This window comes from Haliaeetus leucocephalus, unplaced genomic scaffold, assembly GCF_000737465.1.
Source record: "Haliaeetus leucocephalus isolate CR32 unplaced genomic scaffold, Haliaeetus_leucocephalus-4.0 Scaffold306, whole genome shotgun sequence".
Classification (NCBI taxonomy): Eukaryota; Metazoa; Chordata; class Aves; order Accipitriformes; family Accipitridae; genus Haliaeetus; species Haliaeetus leucocephalus.
Window position 1 is genome coordinate 4,893,096 of NW_010972742.1, and position 25,518 is coordinate 4,918,613.

Consider the following 25,518-nt stretch of genomic DNA (forward strand, 5'->3'; position numbering starts at 1 on the left):
TTGAACAAAACAAAGAGAAGACGGTGCCACATTTCTTCTGCAACTGACAGTCTCGTTAGAAACAGTGTCACTTGAGAGAGAGGAAAACAACAAATACGTAAAGCAGAGTCTCTACGCTTCTGCTGTAGCTGCGCAACACAATTTGGAAAACAACACAATCTGCTATGCTGAAGCATGTTACCTCTTCCAGCACCAGCATACCTTCATCCCAGCCCAGCAGGGCCAAAAGCAGGCTGACTTAGCTCCCAACACACGCTGCCCTTCAGCTGCTTCCAACACCTGCGGTAGCCGGCTCATCCGTAGGGTACACACCGTCCTGGTTGTGCACGTACACACCGAACCCATGCTCAGGGGCACCGACTCAGACAGGGACACCTGCGGTTTCAGGAGGTTGTGTACACCAAGAAACTTGACTTATTCCACACAACCCATGAAACAATGAGATGGCAATAATTTCACTTACTAATGGCTCTACTCTAGTTTACAATAATGATGCAAAAGAAACAGCCGCCAGCCACTCCCTTAAATAAGCAATCATTTCCACCATCCTACTTGTCTGTCTCAAAAAAAAAAAAATCCCTTTGCCATAGCAAACTGATCTGGAAGCTTTACAGCTCCTGGAGGAAATCTCACATCACGCCTAGAGACCTTTAGAAAAGCACTGGCAGCAAAATAAATTATTTACAGCACTATTTCTGACAATACAATCTCCATAAATGATACAAGATTGAAGGGTTTAAAAATGAGTGCTTGTGGCATGGGGCCCAAGCATGTGTCTAATAGAAATATTGATTAACTCGATTTCTACAGACTCTGTAAACAGTCTGATGAAAAGGGAAACTGCAAGTATAATTTTTTTCCTTTGCTGTAAAGTAGGACAGAGCAATCACTTTGCCCATCCAAACTAAGCCCAATTAAAGCAGTTTTGGATATTTACAGAATTATTTTCTCTTTAAAATAATCCAATCTACATGTTGTTTACCTGATTCTAATTCATGACTTATTTCATTTCCCCAGAATAACTCAGTCAGTTGAGGCTTCTGGCTTCCAGCAAAGTTCCTGCTGTTTACTTAGGTTTTCCAGCTGGGCTGAATGATATGCAAAGAGGTCTGAGGACTTGCTGGAGGTCATACAGAGAGGAAAGTCAGTTGGCTCCGCTAGCATAATAGCCCTGTACTTTTACAGCTCCCAGGACTTTGCTCTAAGCACCAGGCTAACCTTCTCATCAAAAGATACTAAATCTGTTCTCAACATTTCAAACATTCCCGGATTCTTCGGAAAAGGCACTTCCCTCCACAAAGAGTCTGAAGCAACTCTGCTAAAGGGCGTGATGAAAATCTGAAGGCACTAAATGCACATGCTCACAATTAGAAAATTCAATGGAAACTCCTAACGTGCAGTTTTCCACTTTGAACAGCAGAATTTTCAAACATATTTTGGCATGCAATTTAAAAGAAAGGAAACTCCAGGGGATGTTTAAATAGAGTCTGCCTAAATATTTTGTTTAAGGGAACTATTTTCATTTTGGCTAGAATTTATAGGGCAAAACATCCTAGACAATCCGCAACGGCTGTCAGTCTTCAATTCGTCCCAATCTGGACTACCCGCATGGCCAAGGACAACCCATTGCACTTCTCAATGCCTCAGTTTCTGCAGAGCAACAAGGAAGATAAGGAGCTCAGGTTCTTCCATTCCACCAGGACAAACTGGTCTGCTATAAGCAGGGCTCAGGAGCGTATTTTTTGGATCAGCTGCAGGGCTTTTGGTTTGTGGGGTTTTGTTTTGTTTTTCCAGAGGAGGACCAGGGACATGTACCACTTGAAGAGCAATTTACTTCCCTTGTGCCACTGCAAATATGCCTGACAAACAAAACCCCTTGAAACTCCGACATGACAAAAGCAAGGGCTGTAAACTTCTATTTAAACACAGCACTGACACTAAGAGAGATTAACAATGATATTTTGGAGAAAAGGCATTTTTGCTAGTAATTCAACGCCCACTCCCATTCATCGGGGCATGAGCATTACCATATATCCTCCAAGAACTGCAGGGCCCTCCAGCAAACCACTTTCCCACTTGTCACTTCACCCCAACAAGCCTCCTGCCCTTCTCCATTTATACTTCTGTCATCCAAAAAACACTTCTTTTCACTTCCAAGCTCTTCAAATTCATGCCCCAATGTTCCTCAGCTCCTCTCCTTTTTCATCCCAGAATAATTCAGGCAATTGTAGTTCTGAGATCTGATCTGCCAGCTCAGTTCTTCTAATGCCCTTTAGCTGCAGCATGGCTCCTCAGCCCTTTTTTTGCTCCTCCATTGTACCAATATTGCATCAGCTTCCATTTCTTAGTTTACTCTTCTTTAAACTTGCTTCTTCTTTTAAATCTTCACATTTTATTCACTTTATTTTATCCCAGTGTTACTCACTCTAGCCTCCTAATGGACATCTCCAATTAAACCTTAATTATGTCTCATACCAACAGCTGTTCTCAGGCTGATGAGCACACCCTAGAAGAAAACCCAAGGCAAAAGGTCTTGCCTGTTAGACATTTTGCTATAATCCAAAGGTCACACAAAGACACATAACCCATTATCCGGCACTCCAGCATTATGGATTTCTTTTTCTGTTTAAATTACTTCAGAAGAGGTTACCCTACCCTTAGCAAGGATAAGCATCTTCACATGGTGAGGTTGCACAGGTCTAAAGCTTGGTAAGCCAACAAAGGTACAGTTAGCTATTTTCTTCCACATCAATAAAATTTAATGTCAGCCATTGCTTCAGCCAGGCGGTTTTCAGGTGTTCTCCACCTCTCCTGCTACATGAGCTCTACATTGCTGGGACAGCAATGCTGGCTGTCTGGTTTAGCACACCTGGTACACACCAGTCACAGGACGAGAGCCTCTTCTATGTGCCAGCCCCTCCTGTCACAGCATTTCTGTTGTGCCATGCTGGGCTCAGACCCAGAGCTGATCTCTGGCCTCTGAGCAAACAGTTAAGTGTGCCTCAGGTCTGGCTCTACCATGCAGCAGTCATGCTGCTGGGGTTACCAGGGTTCTCCAGCCTGACCGTGAACCAGCCAGGACAGGGGGTGGGGATGGAGAGGCCAAGTTATGCCAGGAATGAGCCTGGGGAATGCAGCAGAGGTCACATTGCAGAGCGACTACCGACACATGCTGCTCCTTCCAGCCTGCGGCTTGCTGGAACTCCTGGATGGAGGGCTCTCCCAAAGCCTGGGAAACGTGCAGTGGGCGATGACCTGCACCCACTGTATCTTCATCCTGCTTAGCATATGCCAAATACAATAAGATGCATTAAGTCAAGTCTTTGCTCTACCCAGCGCATGATGTGGTTGGGAGAAAAACTTCCCCCCCCCCCCCTCTAATTCTGCTGATAGTATGTAATTCTGTTCATCCCTTTAGCCTTAGCCAAATATTTATGTCAAGCTGGGAAAAAAATGCCAGGCACAGACCAGGGGGTGGAGGGAAGGCAATCTAGAAAAGGCTTATAAACCAATTTCAGCGTACAAAGCACTTCTTACTTCTGCCCAGTCATACTCAGATTAACAATAAGGTCGCTATGTTTGCCATTCCTTTTTTTAATTAACCTTCAACAGGTTAAACAGCCGAAGACCATGCTATTAGATAATCAATAAACCTAGGCACTAATTCCATACCCGCAATGCAAATGTTTTACTGGGTTAGAATAAAATCTCAATTGCTTGTTACACACAGCAACTACCTGCTAACGGGGGGCAGACGGACCCTAAAGTACTAATGATGTCGCGTACTTGCAAGTACTAGTGCACATCAGCCAGCATGCCTGAACTGCATTCGATTTTTCAGTCACATTGCTGCTTCCAGGCAGGGATCTAGCACGTACATCACTTCTACCACTTACCCAGTTCTGGTTGAATGGGAAAATTCATTATTCATTTAATTTTAAGTAACAGCCAAAGGGCCCAATCAGCAGCAGAGTGCCCCAGTGCTGTGCTAACACAGACGAGGAACAGCTTCTCTCTGATGCAGAGGTCTCAGTGCCGTAGTTCTTGGGTTAAGAATATGCCATCATTTTCTTAAGGGATTCGAAAGCAGAAACAAAGCCATAAATTATTTTCTAATTGCTTAGCAGTGAACAAAGGCAGAAAACGACCTGCTGTGTCCCAACTCTTCCAAAGGCACACGTGAATAAACAGGACTGCTGGAAGTCTAACAAACTGACAACCCATCCCACGGAATACAAAGAGGAATGTTTGCCTAAACACTGCCTTTCAGCAAGACTGTAATCAAAGGAAAAAAACATGTATGATAAGAAAGACTCCTGGTGGTTCTGGCACAGTGATTATTTTCTACGTAATCAGGAAAGTTTGGAAACATTTGAATATGCCGTTTTGTTGGCATCCTTTCAAAAGAAGAAAAAACCCAAATGGCTGTAGTTCAAACAGCAAACAAGGCTCCAAACCAGTTACTAAACCAAAGCATTATGGATCCACAGGAAAAAGCAGCACATTTCTTCACATTTCCTGCACTATGAATGAAGAGATAATGGAAGCCTGTACAGATATCTGGTATTAGCCTGTCCACAGGACAGGGGTATAACTATTATAAGTTAAAATAATCAACTTGTTTTTATCGAGGAGTCAAACAAAAGAGCAGAGAGGAGAGCTCCAGCTGCATATCTCAGCAGGGACTGGACTGGGCAACGTGACACCGTCAGATATTACGTCCCGAACATTAGCGCTCCCGTGACGAGTGCTCAGTAGGTCCACATTCAATGACTTTGAAACTGATCCATGAGCTGTACTAGGTTTGCAGGAAATCATGCCAGCTTGCATTTTCTGAAGTGTCTAGAGATTAAACAAAGAGGCAGAAAGATCACGAAAATAGGAAAAATGGAAACGGCGAGAATACCAGTCAAAACAAGTGAGTAGCAGCAACAGAAGAAGATAAGCTGGCCTTCCTTCTAGAGAAGCATGAAGATCTCACTTAAAAGCTTCTTACAACTATGGGAGTTATCATTTCGAAGTCTTACCAAAAGACAGCATGTGCTGAGCAAACAATGCTCTCCTCACAAGAAGAGTCAATAAATACTGCTTCTGAAAACGTACGGAGCATGGGGTGGTCCTATACTGTACATCAGCTCTCTCTAGAGGTAACTTCCTGCATGGAAAGGACTTAACCTTGGTGCAACTTATCTGTGCAAGGGAAAGGCAGCACAGTCTATGCATACAGGGTTTGGGTTTTAATGCAAGTTAATACTGTTTATCTGAACTAGGCCAACAGAGGTAGCTGTGGCATATAATGAGATTGTGACAGAAAGAAATGCACAGCCTGAAATTTAAGCCACAAAACAGTGCTAAGCCAACAATTCACGAGTTATTTTTTCTAAAACTGGGAAGGGGAGAAGAAGATGTATCTACTGAAATACAAGCTAAATCACACAGCAGGTATTCCTCAGACGCATGGGAATAAAATGTATTGCAAGGCATTATTAATGTTTATCATGTAGGTCTGTTACAACACTGTTTATCACCAGCTATCTTCAACAAGCTCAAAACCCATGCCTAAATTAGCCTGGAGTTTTACAGAAAACAAAAAACGCGGGTGCACAGCCTGAAGGGGATCTCACTGGGCTAAGCTGTGCCATTACTCCAGCAACTGAAGTCTGCAGGCTGGCAAACTGCTGATTTACACCCACAAAGCCCTCCAAATGCCTCTATGTGCAAGAGCGTAGCAAGTGAAAGGAGCCGTAATGCATAGCCCTTTCATTAGTCATGTTGACAAATCAGAAATAACTCAAGATATCTTAATTACAAAGCCTGAAATTCACTTTCACAGCTCACCAGGAGCAGTGGGAAGGGAATCAATCCTTCAAGGGAAAGGAATGACCTGGTGAAAGTTGTTAGGGATGGTAAAGGGGCTGCAAATGCTGGTTTTAAGTTGATAAAAACATTTTAATGAATTATTCTTTAGATTAAGTTTTTTTTCTACATTGCTGTTTTATCTTCAAGATGCTTGTCATCCCATAACAACTGAAACAAAAAGATCATCCTGAATTTCCCCACTAGCACCCACAAGTTTTAGAACAGGCATCCCAAACCCATATAACCTGAGTTATTAAACCAACAGTCGCAGCACATTTAAGAGCTCCTTGCATAACAGCCCTATTGAAGGCCATTGTGTGGGGGGACTCTGCATGTTGACCCCAGGCAGACATGGCTACATTCGCCTGAAATGTAGAGGTCTGGCATAAAAAGGCGTTTTGTCCAGGAGGCAGAGAAACTTTCCCCCAAACAGACATCTCCCCACTAGAAACCCTACATCAGTCAGCTATGTAACATCAGTGCTTTAAAACATTCACAAAGTGAAACAGCAGTAGGAAAGCCCATTCAAGCCTCCCCAGAGCATGCAGGGATTCCACCAGCCACCCAGGAAAGACCTGATATAAGCTGTAAAACTAATTTCACCTTCAAATAGGGAGGCTGCTTCTCTATATATATCTCTCTAATTGAGCAGGATAGCAAGCCACCAGAACGGCAGAGGAAACCTGCTCTTTTCCTCTCCCGGAGAAACGTAATGACATGATGGCAAAGCATTTTTTATCAGTTCCCCAGACTCCGAGAGCCGACTCTGCACCATTCATCAGAAGGAGAATGGACCAGGAGAACAATCAGAAATCCATTAGCAAGCTGCCGCTTGCCTCTGCGGCTGTCTCAACTCCCGATCAAATGTCAGAGCACTGAATGGCTTATATTACTTGAGAGGAGGAAAGGATCGGGGAATTGTTTCAAACTGATAAACATATTATTACAATTTTTAGCTTTTATTAGCATCAGGGCAACCATTTGCAACTTACATTATCCCTTTAACTAAGTTTCTCAAATCCAGGACAAAAGCTTCCAGCATAATTAAAATGGAGAAAGATCCGTTCCAGTACCACCAAGTCACACCACAAGGAAAGCAGCGGGGGGAGAAGGAAAAACTGGAGACAGAGGCAGGGCTGCTCGTTGGTCGTGTTTAATGCTTTTACTGCCTGCATTCAGAAGCCGGGGCTCACCTGTGAAATACTGCAAACTTGCAAGAAAATAACAAGAATTACCAACTCTGCTATTTACTAGCAGGGGACTGACCCCATAAGAATACATTAGCTCATCATCAGTATTTCATCCTGCTCCTCTGCTAAGCTACAGGCTCATTTCTGCTGTAACAAACACTTTGTTGACCATGCATCACAGCACGAGATAGATCCAAAACCAATCTGCTCAATCAGAATCTTCCCCTCTCCCAGTTACTTCTTCCCTTAGATGAACAGTGATTAGGCCATTTAAAAAGCAATGCAAATAACCAGGTTCATCTATATATATTTGGACATTAAAAACAAATGTCCGTACCATCTCTGTCCAATGTTATTTACAATGTGTCTGAAAGCTATTATCTGAGCTATTATCTGGCACTGAGACTAGAATAAGATAGTCTGAGCATATTAGCAGCATATCACATATTGAAATGATTTGTGCAGATTCACTACATTCATATACTGTTGATGCTTAAAATATAATGAAGAATTTAAAACAGGAAACTTGCATATGTACTAGGAAGTAGGGAAAAAATAATAATAAAAAAATTAGAAATTCTCCAGTGCAAATATTGCCAACTGCAAACTGATTCTCATTATCTTTCATCTGCCAAAAAAACAAATTAAAATATCAATCAAATGTAGTGATCCAGGTAAAAGTCTTAAGCTGCATCTTTGGTTCAATAACAGCAATTATTGTGTCATTGTTCTCAACTCGTTGAGCTCCTCAAATGAGATCAGAAATGACTACAGCAAAAAAACCACACCAAATCTCAACAATAATCTGTCATCCGCAATACCTGAATGACATTTGAATCACGATATTTTTACCTCTAAAACGGGTAACAGTGAAATGAAGTTAAGGTTGTCAGCATTTCTGTTATGAAACGCTAGCCATAAAAACCTATTACTGTACAGTCTTCACATTTCTCATTTACTAGAATTTTTCTATTTTTCAAGTAAAAGTCAGTCTGAAGCTTTGAAGTGTGCTGAAACAACGTGGCAGTATTAGATCCTCAAGCACTAAGGGCTACTGAGCAAGGCTGAGATGCACTTAACTATGACACTGAAAGTGCAATGTGTGTACAGTGTTTGTTTTAAGCCAGCATGCCGGCTATCACAATTTACACACAGGGGTAGATGGGTGAAACAGTAGCTGGTATCATCTTAAAGCTCTGTTTAGGTTCCATCAAGACAAGAGGAAACGCATATCCAGCTAAGCACCCTCGCAAATTATTAAGAGAGCACTTTAATCCACAGAAGTCCCATCGACTTTCCTTCGTCTGTACAGCTCAGACTATGCACGTGGACATCAAAATACTGTAAAGAGAGGAAAGGACTAGAGCTAGTGGCAAAACTCTTCAGCCACTCCACATGCTGTAACATGCAGCTCCAGGTCTATCAGTAGTCCCGGTGCTTCACAAGTTGAGATCTCATAAGCAAATTGCTTGCAACGATACCTGCTAAATTATCTTTATTTCAGAAAAGTCATTTAGGGGTATTTAGACTCTGATCCCTCGTATGCCAAATGTCAGAAGACAGTGAATCTTGTATAAAACAGAAATTAAGAACCAATAGGGAAGAGAGGGCAATTTGCTTACTGGTAGCAGGTCTCAGTTTTTCACGTAACTCAGCCTGGCCAGGATCAGCCATCACAAGCATCCGAAGACTGCTGTGTGGCTGATACCAAATGAGATGAGCTATTAGTTATGGCCCAGTTCCTACAAGACAAATGTCCTCACTGCAACCCGTAAGCACAGCCATCAGCCTTGCTGATAGTGTCAGCAGCTGGGGAAGTGGGCAGGACATACCAAAATGCCCTTTCTCTCCCTAGAAAGCCCACAACCCTTCCACCAGGCACCACAGCCAAGTGCTTGCTGTCACTGCCTGTGGATCTTCTGAACTGGGGACTCTTCTGCCAGGGGTCTCAAACCAGCACCTTTTAAAATGCTACATTCATGTAAATAAGTTGGTTTTTTAAGAACAAATTAGTTGAACGTATTCTATGAAGTTATTTCATTTGTTTTTGCTCCTGTTCATTTATTCCAATCTGCTGCACCTTCCCTTGGAGAGGTTATTAAACGCTCTGCTAATGGCCGCCAGCACTCATTTAATTCTTCTTAATGAATGTATGAGTGAGTAGCGGAAGCTATTATGTAGGGCTTAATAAAGGGCGGGAAGGAATTTCCTAAAATTTATTGCCACAGGCTGCTGCTTTAAGATAAAATAAATGGTAATTGCTTGGAACAGGAAAGAGGAGGATGATAAAATGTCCCTAGACATGAGGTAAAAAAAATACCAAGTGCTATGAACCAAAATCTCAAAGCCCAAAGGATTGCAAAAGCAAGATGGCCTCCTCCCAGCTTTTAGCTTTTTGTAATCCTTAAGACGTTTGCTTTGAACATGGATGCTGAATGATGAACTCAATCTCAACTGGAAGGATTATTTTACAACACTAGAAAGCCAACCGTTCGTATAAAAAAAAAAAAGTGGCATTAATTCAGACAGCATCTTATGAAGATATTATTTGCAGGAAAGGGACAACATGGAAACAATGGAAGGACAATGTTTCTGGACTATTGAGTCCAGCAATACAATCTTTCCTAAAGTACAGGGTTTACAGTATGAAGGAGACACATAACATTTTGCTACAATTATGTTTCTTCTTTCCCGTCACTGTTTTGGTCAGGGCACATGGAAGAAGGGAAATTGCGAAGAGGTGGACCTGTGCATTGTTTCTTCAATTTCTGCTACTGTTTGTTAAAATAAATAAAAATCAGCAGGCTGAATGAGAAAGAAAGTGTCTGAACTGGCAGTCGTAAGTGTCTGTCCTGCACCAAAGTGCTGCAATCACACCGCCAGACTCCCAGCAAGCTCCAGGTCAGACCTCAACAACTGGCGAGAACAAAGTGGAAATCAAAGACCCATCCCATGTAATCGCAATCTAAGAGAAAAATACAGGTTTTCAAAACAAAGCTTTTTATTATAACGCAGAACAGTCTTCTGTCCACATAGTCCTTCAGGCTTCACTCAGACAGTATGATCCAGTCATACAGATGAGTTTGAGTAAAAACTTTGATCAGTCTCATCAAGAAAGCTGAAAAGCAAGTTTCCCAAGAACAGGTCTGATCTTTTTGTTTCCACTAAGTAGTTGGAGGTAATATTTTGCACATTAGAGACTGCCGAAGTATTCGCTAAAATCAGACTATTCACAAATTACATGAACTTGTATGTTTAATTAAAGAAGCAGCAATCTGAGATTGCAACACTCTTGTGATTAAAGCAATAGCTCAAGAGTTAAGAGGCTGCAGGGGGAGAGGAAAGCAGGGATGTCTGCACGTCAACTTATCTGAGTGCCACCGGTGTTGCAAGTACAGCTGCCTCAAAAAGGACACCGCCAGTCTCTAAGCACCATCTTCCCAAAATGCAGCAGGAAGGAACAACTACGCAGAACTATAGAAAGAAGATGTCAAAATAGCAAATTGCGTGGGCAAGGCATCTATTTCCCTTTACATAAAGGGGCAGAAAGAAAGAAAGAAGATTTTCAATAGCAAGCTAATACATCCATGAGCTTAAAAGTTGACCCAAGAAGAAAAACAAGATTAGGTTTGCTCCTATTTGCTGCCTAGGGCAGACAAAGCCCCTCTTTGAAAGCCACCATTTTTTCATGCCAGCTTTGACCATCTTAAAACCAGAAAAAAAGAGGATAAAACCCAATTTTTCTTTTTTAAATCCTTGGCAGGTCACCTGCAAGTGTAGGCCAACAGCTTTTCTAGCAGGCAGTAAGAAATTATGATTTTCTTTTCTGAACAAGGATTTCAGTTCCTTCAGCTCAACATCAGGATTTTCATAGTCCAACAGAATACAAAGCAATCAGCCAACCTGCAAAAGCATCCAATTTGAAGATGGACAGTTGCTTCTCCAAGAGAAAAAGCAACAATTTGGTAGAGAGAAAAACCAAAACCAAACCAAAACAAAACAAAAAATCCACTTTAGCACACTGGAAAACAAAGGGTGAGCAGCTATAAGATGAGTGTTAAATGTCAGGGGACATACTACACAAATTTGCAAAGGACAGATGGCTATTGGATAGGCATCTGCTAGAGAGCGTTATACAAGAAGAGTTTAATCTTCCCCCACCCCAATGAAAAATCAAAGCAAAATGAATGTGCACAGCATTCTGCGTATCAGCACAATTACCTGTACAAAAGGCAGTACTTCTAATTTAAACCAGCAAACACAAATTATCCCATCCCTGAGTACCTTCAGGCACTTCCACCCTTTTCTCAACCCTTTAACGCTCCTATGAAGAAGTCTCATTACCTACTTACATGGGCTTATAGAGCAAGAAGTTACAGCTTTATGATGATAAAGAACATAAAGACAAAGGATCTGGTTTTTGACTTACAAAGAAACCAAGCAGATACTTGTTAACTACGTGTGATGTGCAATGCTGTTCCCTGCTACAAGACAGAACACAGCATTTCATTTGCCTCAGCACTGGCGCATCCCTGGAACCACTACCTGCACAAACCTCAATTCCCCAGCATGAAAATATACATTTTGCTTATCCAAGGACAATCCCCGCACTGAGGTGAAATGATTGAAAAAAAAAAAAAAAAAAATCTCAATTATTCTTTCAAACGTACCACTAGATGATGCCAGGCACAAAGAAAAAGCTGGATGCGATAGGCTTTTTTTTGTTGTTTTATTGGTTCGCTTTTGGTAGCAAGAGTTTTCATTTCTACTGTGTGCAAGTGCTGGATGTGGGAGGAAAAGTGTAGGTGGCATAAGAGAAAGTAGGAACGAAGGTCCTTGTCGCGGTTTATCTGTGGTACACTACATTTCAAAATAACAGGAGCTCTGTCATCCAGGCTGGCTCATAACCGCCCCCGCAGCAGGAAGCAGCAGAAGAACCCCGGAGAAGCCACGCACATTTCCGTCGTCCTCCTCCCCCCGTCCGCCTTATCTGCTCTTACTTGTGCATCTCATAAAACACCCCCAGGCCAACCCCTGGCAAGGCCAGCTCCTCAAGGCAGACCTTTCAAAATGTTCCAGGTATGATCTGGGGCTAAAAGCAATTCTCTCACCACAGCAGCAAACCCAGGATGCTCAGATTGATGCGTTAGCCTCCAAAATCAAGAGTCAGGATGGGTGATTTGTACTCGAGAGGAGTCGGAGGTGCTGCATCGTGCAAGGGGATGAATACAGGCAGCTGCCAGCACCAGCGTCCCTGGCTCTGGTGGGGCTTCGTTTGGGCAGGACCTGCATTCACACAGCTTCGCTAGACAGCTGGCTCCACAGCAACAGCGTCAGGTGGTCAGGGTGTAGGTGCACTGACAGAACTTCCTAGCAAAAGCTCGCCCACGGACCTCCTCCCCTCCCACCCTTTTTTTGATAGCACTTTGCTTGAAGTATTACATTCAGAGTTTGGGGGGGGGGGAGGGGTAAATGCTTTTTTGATGGGGAGAGAGGAGCAGGCAAAAGTGTCCAACCTACTCTCTTCCAATTTGTTGTAGTCTAAAGAAATCCATTTGTTCAGCTTTGTATTCAGCATCATTGTGATAATAATTTTAATTGTACTGCATATTTGTATCCGTTTTAAACAAATTAGAATTTCTTTACGAGTCAGAAATGCACCCTACAATTATCTTTTCAATACATCTCCTCTTAAGCAAGCCCTTACTCTCCAGAGGAGACTGCAGAGCTCTCATGGACTCATCCCTCGTGCATGCTGCACAAATGGCTACAGACACAACCACAGTACACACCAAAGCAAGGACAGAGAGAACTCAAATCCAAGCGTGATTGTGTAAGACTGTAGTAAAGAGGTCTCCAAGGTACAGGAGAGCACCTTTACTTGCATGGTGTTAATTTTACTTCTAAAATTTTTAGAAGTTGTACATTTTTTAAATTCAGCTGCTAGCAATTCCAATTTGAGAATCATAAAAAGTACTATATTAATAATTGAAATGTAAAATGCCTGTCTGATTTGCTCCAGTCCTCAGTCTTCCTCCCCAAAGGGCTTGATTTGCCTTAGGGGAGCATTTCACAAGCAGCACATCAACCTTCTGAAATACAACTTCAGCAGATGAAAGCCTCATAACCACAGAAGAGCTGCTGTCCTTCTAATTCTGGAATTTAAAAAACGGTGACATCCACAGAGCTATTTAAACTAATTTAAAGGTAGAACAGCCAAAATATTTCAGCCCAGCCAAGCACTTCAGATACCACACAGTATAGTTATTTCAGATGCGGCTCACCAGCAATCTCCCCATTTCAGCCACAACATCCACCCTTTATCAACCGGCAGACAGCGTTCCGCCATCGCTACTGTGACTCACCGAGTCTACGGTGACGAGGCACCCTCAACACCGGGTGATTCAAGACTATCTGGTGGCCATGAAATGCATCTCATACCAGGGGCTCCAGATCACCAGGTTCTGAAGTCCAGCTGAAGCCCACCACTTCCTAATTTGGGAACGCTGCAGATGAGGGCGAGCTCTGAGCTGGAAAGCATCTGCTCTGCTGGTGTCTGCCTCTTTCACCTTGATGCTTTTAATGCCTCTGTAGTTACACAGGACTAAATGATGTGAACGTGGCCAATACATCGTTAACATTCACTTTTCTGGGGAAAAGTTATCAAACTAGAACAAAAGCACCTCACTGGATTTGTGCTACTTATGCCAATGGGTGGAATGCAAATATTTCATGTTAATATTTCGCAGTTCTCTGAATCCTCACCTGATACTAAATGCAGCATTGATCACTATTTTCATTTAATGTTCTTCAAATCCTGTGTTTTTACCACGATTACAAAGCCACGCTACTGCTCAGTGAAGTTCGCAATTACTCTCAGGAGAGGTCTGCTTATCAACATTGTGGCAGGTCTTCAATGAAATGTCATGAGGTACCTTTGCTTTGCAGAGGCAAAACTGCAGTAAATGAAATGACTATATTAGCATTTAAAGCTAGTATTTGCCTCCAAAAATCCAACCTTTATTATTCTAATTCATCCTTTCACTTGGCTCAGAATACTACCTACTTAAGACCAGTAACAGCTTTTAGGATTTGGCCTTCTCCAGACCCATCGCTGCAGCAGTTCCAGAATGAACTCCTAGAATACGTCTGCAAGTTGTACTTAGTGAGCAGTACAAAACACACAATGCGTCTGGTGCTGTACTTGTCATACAAAGCCTCGCTGTATACCCACTCTCCAGCAAGAGCAAGGTAAAAAGCACCCGTAATTCTTGCAGTGAGGTGTAATTAGACTGAAGTTTCCCCAACAGGTTTTTTTCCTAATGATATGGAATGTGAAAGGTTGAGCAACACTTACACTGTCTTACGTGATCACCTCATAACAATAATTACTACTTAATACCCGACACATGATAGCACCTTGACATCCAAACCTCTGTGTGGGAGGCACTATTTAGACATAACAGACAAGCCACAGAACCCAAAGAAATTGCAGCTTCTATATGAACATCAACAGTATCAAATGATGGGAACAGCTTCATCTTCCCTCCAGTTAATTTCCAGTAAAGGACATCTATTTTGCATTAAATGGCTGCACATTTGGGAAAAAAATGTATATAGCAAACACATTTAGTGCAATCCATCAATAGTCTTAAAAGAAGTAAAGGTTTGATTGCAGAGAATTTCAAATGCATCATCTTATCCATCAAGTTAAATATATTTAAGAAGAAATAACAGCTTGGCATTAATTCAAAATTTTTCATTTGAGCTTTCCTAAGTTATTTGCAAACATTAGGTGTAGTCAGACAACAATAGCTCTAATAGCTGTTCCAGTAATTCTGGCTAAACAAGAATGTACCTTTTAAACGAACATTATGTGTTGTCAGATTTACAGAGGATATGAAGAGAGCTTAGACCTAATAAAAATAATAAAAACCCATTCAAGCATACATATTTATGGCTTAAACTATTTTGCTAGATGCACTAAATCTTCTTCATTATTATAAAGTTCTCCCACCCAAAAGAGATTTGAGTAAAATAGAGTATTACTAGATTACAGCTTCGCTTTTGTTAGCATTATTATGACTTCATAAAAGTTTAACTCCACAATTAGCTTTGTGATAGCAATTCTGACATTCAGACAACACCAACTGTGTAAATAGCTGTAACAGGCTGAACATTGTTTTCAGTTATTCCCTGAGCATCCTTGCCAGGAAAATCTCGCATGTTTAGAAATGCTGGACACAATGCTACAAGAGGATTTACAGAATCAATTTCTATACTGAGAGGACCACACAATTTAATATAAAAAAAAAAATGTATATAATTTTAAAAAGTCAGTGTCGCATAACAAAAGAGGTAGGGGGATGAGATCAAATGCAGAAGACCACAGTAAGTGAAAAGGAACACAGCACTGTAAACTAGTTCTGTTGTTTTAAAAAATAAAGAATGGGCTGAAATGGAGCTTGAGGAGTTGAGGGAGCAAGATTTTCCCATTACCAGCAAAAGCAAACATCACCTACCAACCTCTTTTTCATCAGCAAGCAAGCACAGAAAGATTATAGGCTCTAAAAGTAACTAAAAAGACTTGACAGCCACTATTCCTGAAATTCACGGTTGTCACTTCTGACCCTGGTTCTTGCTATTAGCTTTTGCTCATTTCCAAGACACTTCTTACTGCAGGGGGTTTGTTTTAACCAGAGCAAGTTATTAAAAAGATTCAAAGAAGACACCTGGTGGCCAGTGCATCAAATGACAGTTTAATTTTCTTGAGGTTTATTATAAGGGTATCACAAAAATCCAAGCGAAAACGAGTTTACTGCCTAACAGCCCTGTTGATAAGCCATGGTGGTCATGTCAGAAACTGAGAACTCAGGAACAGCCCTTCACCAGTTACATTAAATGGGAGAGCACCTAAAAAGCAGCCTTTGAAATTGGGCAACTTGAACACAAATGAAATAGCAAACATTTCCTGAAAGCCCAAACAATTTCCTATTTAAAGTTTCCATGTCCTTATCCCACTACCACTCACACATTCAGCCTCTGGAAAAACAACATTCTTTAACTCTGGGGACACACACCAGAAAAAAAAAGAAAAGAAAAAAAAAAAAGCCGTCAGTTACACCAAGCATGGATTGGCAGCTGATCAGATCATTGGATTCACTGCAACAACCAGATGGAGTCGTGTGTGTTTGTTTGTTTAGTAAACTCTGGATGCATAGAGTAAATGAAATTTCCTCCTAGACAGTGTCAGTGTGATGGGAAACACAGGGAACATGCCCAGGTCACTCTGTACTTCCAACAGCAATGGACATGGGACAAGGAACAAACAGCAAGTCACCAAAGGGTGGAATCCTGTACTTCAGCAAGCTTTGCCATCCCAAACCCCAGGCATTTAACAGGCAGCAGAATAGGTAGTTCCATATTGTCTTCATCACACATTATTCCCAGCTTCCAAGTCCACTGTTCCCTCTTTCCTGTAAATATGGAGTGCAAACCACAGCAGAATAATGTTCAGTGTTTTACTATTTTATGAGCTTTAAGGAGAGACTGGACCAGACAGAATGTGCTACTGGTCAGACAGCACTTCAAAGGATTAGCTTACAGAGGGGCAGACTGGACACAACTCAGGCCCTGGAAAGGCATATGAGAAGTACTGAGTTGATATGGTAGGAATAAGGTAGGAACTGAAGTCAGTCCTAAAGATAAATGCACCAAAATGCCTTAGAAAAGCGGCACTAATGGCTAAGAAGCTTCTCAAGGCAGGCAACGTCTAGCAATATTGATTCTTTAATACACACAATGAAACCAAAGTCTTAATGATTAATAATCTGTTGTGAAATTCTATTCATTAGGTAAAAACAGAGCACAGAGATGACACAACATAAATCAGGCAGTCTCCTCACTCATGAAAGAATGATGATCTTGCTTGCGGCTGTGTAAATTAGCAGCAATCACTCTGCGGAAAAGCAAGCTCATGCTTTTCACAACCTAACCGGTAACATCAAGGAAGAAATGCTGGGAAAGAACAAAAAAAACCCCAAATCTAACTTCAAGCCTAACTTCAGTAAGTTTTTTAGGCAAAAACTAAAGCAAACTGATACTCAGGACACACCCCATCATTACAAGGACACATGGAAAGGGACTCCTCCCAGAGCATAAAACACAATTTTAGTAGATTTGTATCAAATTTTGCCATCAGGGCGGTGCAACTTCCAGCCATTTCACAAAAAGTTATGCTTAATATCTAAGCACAGAACTGGGATTAAAAGTGCAAGTTTAAAGAAAGGACAAAGTTAAGAACGAAGGAAAGACCTTGCCTTAGGCAGTTTTACTTTCTAAAATTGTCTGGATATTCATTACCCTTTTTGTCCAAGATTCCTCTTTAAACTGATAAAATGGATACTCTGGTAAGCAGATTAATAACCTCTACAGGTTGTTTAGACCGATCTTCAGTCAGCGTAGAGCAAGATAAGAGCTGACTGATAAGACAGTCAACAAAAGCAAAGCAACAAGAGTCCCTCTTGCTTCTGCTGAAACTGCTCTGCATGTATCCTACAGTAATGGACTCCTGCGATTCACAACAGACCTTTTTATAAGGAGACTTACTACTTCTCACAAGAATGGCACAGTACATCTGAAATGACAAAAGACTGCTGGATGAAGACACTAGCGCTCTTTATACGGCTATCAACAGACACTGCAGATAGACGGCAGCCGCATCCCCCTGCCAAAAAAAAAAAAAAAAAAAAAAAAAAAAAAAAGCAAAGTCCATCTGTAACAATAACTCCAGGAGGACAGTAGTTTCTTTTTTTAACGCTTCCTTCAGTCTGCATGAATGCGAATCAATCAGAGCATTTTATATTGCTGAAAGAGATGACGCCTATAACATACCGAATGTCCACTCCCACACAGTACCACAGGTATACATGTTTTAAACCTTATGGTGTGGATCAAGTACACCGATGGAGCTGCAGTAATGTTCTGGGAAATCTGGGGATGCTAAAATACTCCAAACGGGGACCAAGGCTTAAGGCAGCGCACTATGAACCGTTACTGAACACACCACTGGTATCAGCTGGATGTTAGGAGCTGGTTTAACTACTGCAGCCATGCATTCAGACTGCCTGGTATCAGTTAACAGCATTCCTTATCTGACACCTTGCCAAGACACTGGTTACAGTCGTATCCACATGAGTAAACACAGCACAACTGCCCAGGACTGACAATAGTCACCCATTTATTTCTTGTCTGCTTTATCACAGTTCCTATAAGCACAGCTGGAAACACAACCCTATTGTTCCAAGACACAACACAACAGCATCCCCACCCTAAAACGACAACCAACAGGACAAGACTTTCCAAGGCCACTTTCACCTTTCTGCACCCTCATGATTTGCCGCAAGCCACAGAGCCTGTCGCAGAGAGCACCAGGGATGAAACTCAGGATTCCTAACTCTCAGCAATGGGACTGTGTCAACTCCTCACTTTCAAGCTGAAGATTTAAACTCTTCAATTTAAAATACTGCGAGTTTGTTGGTAAATGTTGAAGTGTGCTGAATGAGATGATTGCTTACAAGCAATGACTTCTATTCTAATATGCTGCAGCTTTCTCTTGCCTCCCTGTCCTGATCTTTGAACATGGCCTTCCTATTAAAATTTGTAAATAAGAATGCAGAACCAGCACAATCTATTAATGAAAGTCTGGCATACGAGCAACCACTACCTATTCATCATGAAGGAGATGAACTGCTTAAACGTGGCAAGTAGCAAAGATTAGTCAGTGCACAGAACAGAACTGCTTTTGCCCAGGAAAAGGATTAGCCTTTCCGCATCATCATCACCTCCCACCTCAGCGTGTGGAAAAGCAGTTTAGCAAGTCTTAGGTCTCTTTCCTAACATATTCCAATCCTAGATCAAGTTTTGTGGAGGAGCTTCTTAGCAAAACCTACCGGCATTTGATAATCAGAGCAGGAAAAAAAAAATATAGCAAGAGCTTTTTATGATGAAAAGGGATATAGTGAGAGGCAGTGAACAAATCTGCATTAGCTGTGCAGCAGATGTCAGCATTAACCAGACTAATACTGAAGCACATCGAAGTTGGATACATAAGCAATGATCTCAAAAGCTGGGGATAAGTCTCTCCTAATAGAGATGGAAATTAAAGTTTGGGAGCTGCCAAATCTCCAACCTAACAATGAAGAAAGTTTTGTCAGTTCAGAACGCGGACCTGAGATACTGAAGGCAAGCTCTAAATAATGGACTCCTATTAGGCTGATGCTAACGATACAATTTTAGGCGAGCGGTCTAAAGTGGAATCAGGAATAGTAAAGCAGTTTCTTTCAAGTCTCAGGTTCTGTAGATGTTGAAGCAGAGACGGAGTATAAAAATGCCCTAAGGAACAATGGGAAGAGATAAATGCAGGGTTTGTAACTACATGGGTTTAAAGAAACAGAGTTCTAGTATGGAAGGAATCTCACTTATCATTTCCATGTATGGGCAATTGACTATCTAATAAATGTATATCGCATATAAAGAAGATATATTGAGCTTACCTGTAGGATTGAGGATAATGAGTACAAAATCATATATTATTGCTTGATCACAACTTGCTCTGGACCACCCAGCTGATAAAAGTATATTCCAAAGCCATAGAGTTATTAAACATTTTACTCACAACAAAGAAATAAATAAAACTTCTTGGAATTATGCATTTTCCCACATGGTATGAAAATGATTGGCATTTCATAAAAATAAGAAACACCAATATAATTATAACAGTGTATATTGTAGTATATATTCATATATGCTGGTCAATCACTAGGTCCTGAGGAAGGAATCAATTATAAAGTCATTTACTCATTTTCACAATCCAAACAGTTGAAACATGAAATTTAACAGCATAAAACAAGATAGATTATTAAGCCTAAAGACTCTTAAAAATCAATTTTTAATCAATAATATAGGAAAATAGACTCTTAATTGTTTTTTTCTAATAGTAGGCATAGGGCATGTCTCCAACTGGCAGCTGTGGCAAGCTTATGGTATGGATCTGTTTTGTACAATTACTTCCTAATTAAAGCACTAAAACTCTCAGCACCTTTGTAAGAAAAAAAGTTCAGATCCAATATGAAAGGGACTACAGTCAGATGACTTCAGCCATATTCAGCACTAAAGGTATAAGAAAAATGGTATAAGAACTCCAGTTCCTGGAGTTTCTCTCTCTTTAGGGTAAGGTAAACAGCTCATTTAAGCTTCCCTATCATTTCTCTGCTGGAAGAGAAACTATCAGAAAGACTACATTTTATCACTACAAGAGACTAACAAAAGAACATTCTTGTGTGAGTGCTTTTTCAACTATATCCTAAAGATACTTAAAATGAAGTTCAAAGCTGAACAACTATCGCTCCCTGGCAGAGTAAAGGTGTAACACAGATTCAAAAAGGAAGTTCCTTCTCTTTCTACCAAATTTAGAGTCAGCCATATGTGTATTACTTTGCAGAATGCCTCAGACACAAAACAATGAAAAATTTGTAAGACCAGGTTGATATTTATCAGTGATCTATTATATGTAATGAGAAGCAGCACATAAGAAAGTCTCATACTCAAAACCTCTTCAGAAGGTTTCTTCTTCCTCCCAAATCAATTATTTCTCTGACTGCCACTGCAAAACTGGGATCAATTATAGTACATCAAACTGTAGCATCATTTGAAAGACCTATATTTCAAGATGTTATTTACCATAATTTTGCATTATTAAATCCAAAAATCACGCTCAAGTTCCCACCAACATGCCCATGGAAAGATGGTTCCCGTTCCCAGTCACTGTCACAATTTACACAGCAAAGAGCACATATAAAACTCAACTCTTCGGGCTCACAAAAGTGGAGACACCACTCAGGATTTCACCCCTCATAACACTGCTCTGCTGCTGACCAAGCAGCATCACAAGAGTCAATTGCACAGTAAATGGAATTCAAAGCTGTGGACCAAATCCACCGCCTCGCTAAAGAGTTATCCTAGCATCTCTTCACCTCAGCATCACAGGTCTAATGCTTAGAATTCATTTTTTTTTAAGCCTTCAGGTGCTGCTTTTGCTTGGAGATACTGTTCTACCAAGATGCTTCAGGGAATCTGCTCATCATTCAGCACAGCAACACCTACCCAAAACAGTTAAAGAAGGTGTGGTGTTTGCGGATCGCTCCGGTTAACTACTGCCAACTCCAGGATCAGAGTCGAGCCCCATGGGAATACGCCTTTCTTTTCAGAAGTTCGAGTTTTGCTGAGATTAACGTTCTGGAAAAGCATAAGATACACTAGCGTGCAAACTTCAAAATACATTGACAAAGTCTTTCCCATTAACTGTCTACTGACCACGGCTTTTCTCTCAGTTGGGTATTCCCAAAAAGCAGTAACTATAGACTCATTTCTCAGCTGAGAAAAGCACAGGGGAACAGGCAAACATTGCCTTTATACTTTCTCTCAATTTCAAGCTCACAAGCAATCCAAGAGATGGAGTAATCTGCATCAAGATGAAATCTGTAAAATCCCGTCAAGGGCTACGCTGCTGCCCAGGGTAACCCCATCAGCATGAATCCCAGCTTGTAAAACATCCTTAGTGGAGAAAGCAGCAACACAAAGAAAGAAGCCCAAAACTTGCCCATAGATTATTTTTTCCCCCCTTAACGCACTCCTCAATTGTCAACTCATGACAAAATTTAGAGCCTTTCTGCATTATTCTCACAGAACATTTGACCACCAGCAGAGCTGATTTCTGGCCAGTTGCCTCCTTGCTTTTCAGAACCCTCTCGATGCATTGCTTTGAGTGCTACGGAGAGTGCGACGACTGAGAAATGGCATTTCTTCCCTGAAAGTTATTTTGCCTTACGCTGTTAGTATCCGATAATATTCACTAACCCTTTCAGCTAAGATTCAATACCACTGAAGCAATGAAGATCTTCAGTGCTCTGAAAATCCCTGCTAAGTATCTGCTGAATCAGCCTCAGCAGAACTTAGCAGGTAGCAGTCCCACTGGAAAAGGGTCATGAAACAGCTTTACAAAAAACACAACCATAACAGGAGAGCCATGCTACTACCAACTCCACTTTTTTGTTTTGTTTTGTTTTCTCATGGGTTTTAATATACAAGAACTTCAAACAAGTACCTTCAAGAGTTTGACTATCCCTAGGGGTTTGCTTTAAGCAGCCCACCCTGGAATTTCTCCTTAAGCATTTCTTAGTTATGAAAAGCAAGAAACACGATTTTCCTGGGACAAACCAGTTCCCACAGTATGACAGAGAAATCAGATACAGTGTTTGGCATTTAGAAGAAACTGTAATGAAAGTACTGAAAGACAAACATGCAAAAAATTAAGCCCTGAAAAACACACCAATCTATTTTTATGAACTACATACAGCCTATGGCACCATATCTGAATAGGACTAAAAACATTAAATACCATTCTGCCCATTAATTATAAAGTATGTTAGACTACATATTTTAAAGACAAATTATCAATTAAAAAAAGAGGGAAATTAAGAACCTTCTGAAATGAACTTTATTCCTTCTGTATTTTTCCAGATATTTTAAGATAGCATTTTTCAGGATAGGAGCAGCCCAAACTCAAAACAGAGCTGAACAACAAACAACAGTGTTACAACCTTCTACTGTCTGTACTTCGAAGAACCATTTCATACACTCAAAGGAAGAAACTTTTCCTCATGTGGATAAGCGAGGCTGATCTTTTGCAGTTCTCTTAACAGATGTCCTGGCCTTGATGTCCCCTTTCAAGTTTATTCTTTTCTAAATCAAGACACTGAGGTCTCTTGTGGACATATGGTGTATGGACATTATAGATGCTATTTTTCTTTGCAAATGTGCTAGGATCTTCTGACCTCAGGTCATACTGGCAAGAAGTTACCATCTGCCTATTCCTGTTAGATGATCAAAAAGGAGCGTTTCTGGCTCTTCTGCTACATCAAAACACCAAAGGCAGTTTGAATATTGTACTGCTTGCAGTTAGTGCTCTCGCTGCATCTCATCTGACCTTGAAACTCTGTCCAAAGTAGTAAAGGCAGCAACCAAACTGGGGCTGGATGAGTGGGTATATATCACAACACTGAAAGCGTGGCTTGGAAAAATCCAGCAGCGGGTTTATCATCAGAGGGCCATGTTAGCCCTTACATTCTCTAACCCTCCCTTAATTACCTTCAATTTCCTCAGTACACAAACATCATATGGGAAATTAAAAGAAATAACATTGATGTAACTCAAAACAGTATTTTGACACAGTAATACATACACAGCATCTCTGTCTCCGTCTTTGCTGAACACTGAACAGGATTTCTTGGGCCCTTCTAGAAATGAAAGGATGACAGAAAGTTTGAAAGCAAAGCCCAGCTAAAACAAAACTGAACCAAAACTTTTCCGCTAACTAGCAGATTGTGTTCTCAGACACAGCAAATATTTCAATTTTTAATTATATGAAGATTATAGATACAGTTTTGTTTTGTTCACAGATAAACTTCCTCAAGAGGACAAAACTGCTGAAGAAGCTTTGTCAAAATCCCATTCTCCAGCCGACGATAGCAGCCAGTAGCATGTCTTCTCAAAGAATATTAGAATTTAAAAAGCACTGTGCAAAAGCAAGGATTACTCCAAAAATTACTTCAGTGGAACAATCTATTTCTGCGCCTCACTTTTGTAGAGATGCCTTCAGATAACAATTTCTTTGGGTTTGGTTTGGTTTTGGTTTTTTTTAAGAAAAAAAGCAACATTTTAAACAGTCACTAAACCTACCTCCGAGTCCTACTGAGCTTTTCATCTGGCTTCTTTCCTGAGATTGTCAGTTCCCTCTTAATTTGTGGAAGACCAGCAAGTGACAGGGTTGCTGTACCCCTAACTTGGCCACTTTTAGCCTCTAGGACTTCAATCCATCACAGCATGAGATCAAGGCTTAACCAGCTATGAGAAATCACTAACCAAAAGTGCTGTAAATGCACTAACCAAATTAACAAGAAACTTGTTTTATTCCAACCAGTTGTCACAACAGCAGTATCCACAAACTTTCCAAAAGAAGTCTTTTCCCCCCGCCCGAGTAGCGGAGCCCCTTTCGTAAACTAAAGAACACTTGTTGCTGACATAGCATCACCATCAGGTGTGCTTGGTCTACACCTATGAAACAGACTACTCGAAAAGGATGAAATACTTTCCCAGACTTTAAACTGAACATATCTAAGGCAGAAATGAGAAACTTGTACAATGCTAAAAAGTTACTTCCTTGTATTTTGTATTTAGCTGTATAATAATCTCTGCCCAGGTTTCAAGCAATCTGACCCAAGTTAAGTATTTTCTTAATAAACAATCACACAAGATTTGCCTTAAGAAGCAAAGGAGAGAAAACAAAAGACTTGCATAAAGTACGGTACCTCTGTATCTGCACCATGCCCTTGAATAAATCCCTATTGCAACTAGCTCAGCAAATCAAAATTAAACCAAAAGAAATATCGCAAGAAACCTCTTACCATGTTCAACGAAGACGTTACAGTGCGGGCCCCCATGCCTCGATGACTCCTTCTTCCCTGCTCCTTTGATAAAGTGCAGGGCAGGCAGACTCGGCCTCCTTTGGTCCCCAAGAACTTTTCCAGGCTGCTGCCCCATAAAGTAACTATGGGCAGCCTTTCCCAGGATGAGAAGTTTTTGAAGAAGTCTGTGATCCCTGATCTTCCAGGCTGGGAAGGAGCTGCGAAGGAGAACGTATTTTAGGTGAGTGCGTTGGTTGCACTCACTGCACGATAAAGTCACTTGAGGCAAAGAATTAAGACAAGCGCAGATTCCTCCAGTGCTTTTGAAGATGGCAACAAGGCTCCTTAGGTGACTTTATGCAAAAAAACGAGTAAAAGTTCCAACTGCTTAGTAATGACCAAGCTCTACCAAAGTTTCAGGTTGCCATATGTAGTGTGTCTTCCACCGGGTGAAGGAGAATTAGTTCATCTCACAAGCAAGAAACCACACGTAGGCTCACCCAGGGCAGGAAACAGCCATTCCCACTCCAACCAGTGTCAAGGTTTCTTTTTTTTCCTCCTTTTCTTTTGCATAGCATTGAGTTAGCAAAGGCCAAAGAGCCACGTATTTGGCTTCAAGTACCGCTGAAGTCTAGCAGGATCAAGTACGCTGAAACCATGTCAGCTCGCGAGGCGAAGGAGAGGCAGCTCTGGGCCTGGCAGGCTCCACACGCTCCTTGGGGCGAGGCAACGGGACCGGGGGGGCTCCTGCGGTCCGGCCTCACAACGCCTCGCCTTCTTCCATCCCAAGCCTCGGGCCGCCCGCACCACCGCTACCTCTCCCGCACGCCGGCGGAGGCGAAGCGGGCCAGCGGGGCCTGGGGGGCCATGGTGGCGTCGAAGCAACGCTGGGGCCACCGGGCCGGCGCAGGTGGCCGCCCTGCCGCCCGCCTCAGACGGAGCCGGGT

At 41.5% G+C, this 25,518-nt stretch overlaps 1 protein-coding gene across 1 annotated transcript in view; it reads right to left on the reverse strand.

The window, feature by feature from the left end:
* Positions 1-25,518, reverse strand: part of ABL1 (ABL proto-oncogene 1, non-receptor tyrosine kinase) — an 88,906-nt gene that overhangs the window by 55,145 nt on the left and 8,243 nt on the right. Inside the window, exon 2 of the mRNA XM_010570906.1 lies at positions 24,572-24,789. Within this exon, the coding sequence (XP_010569208.1) occupies positions 24,572-24,789 (218 nt within the window). The remainder of the gene's footprint in view (positions 1-24,571; positions 24,790-25,518) is intronic.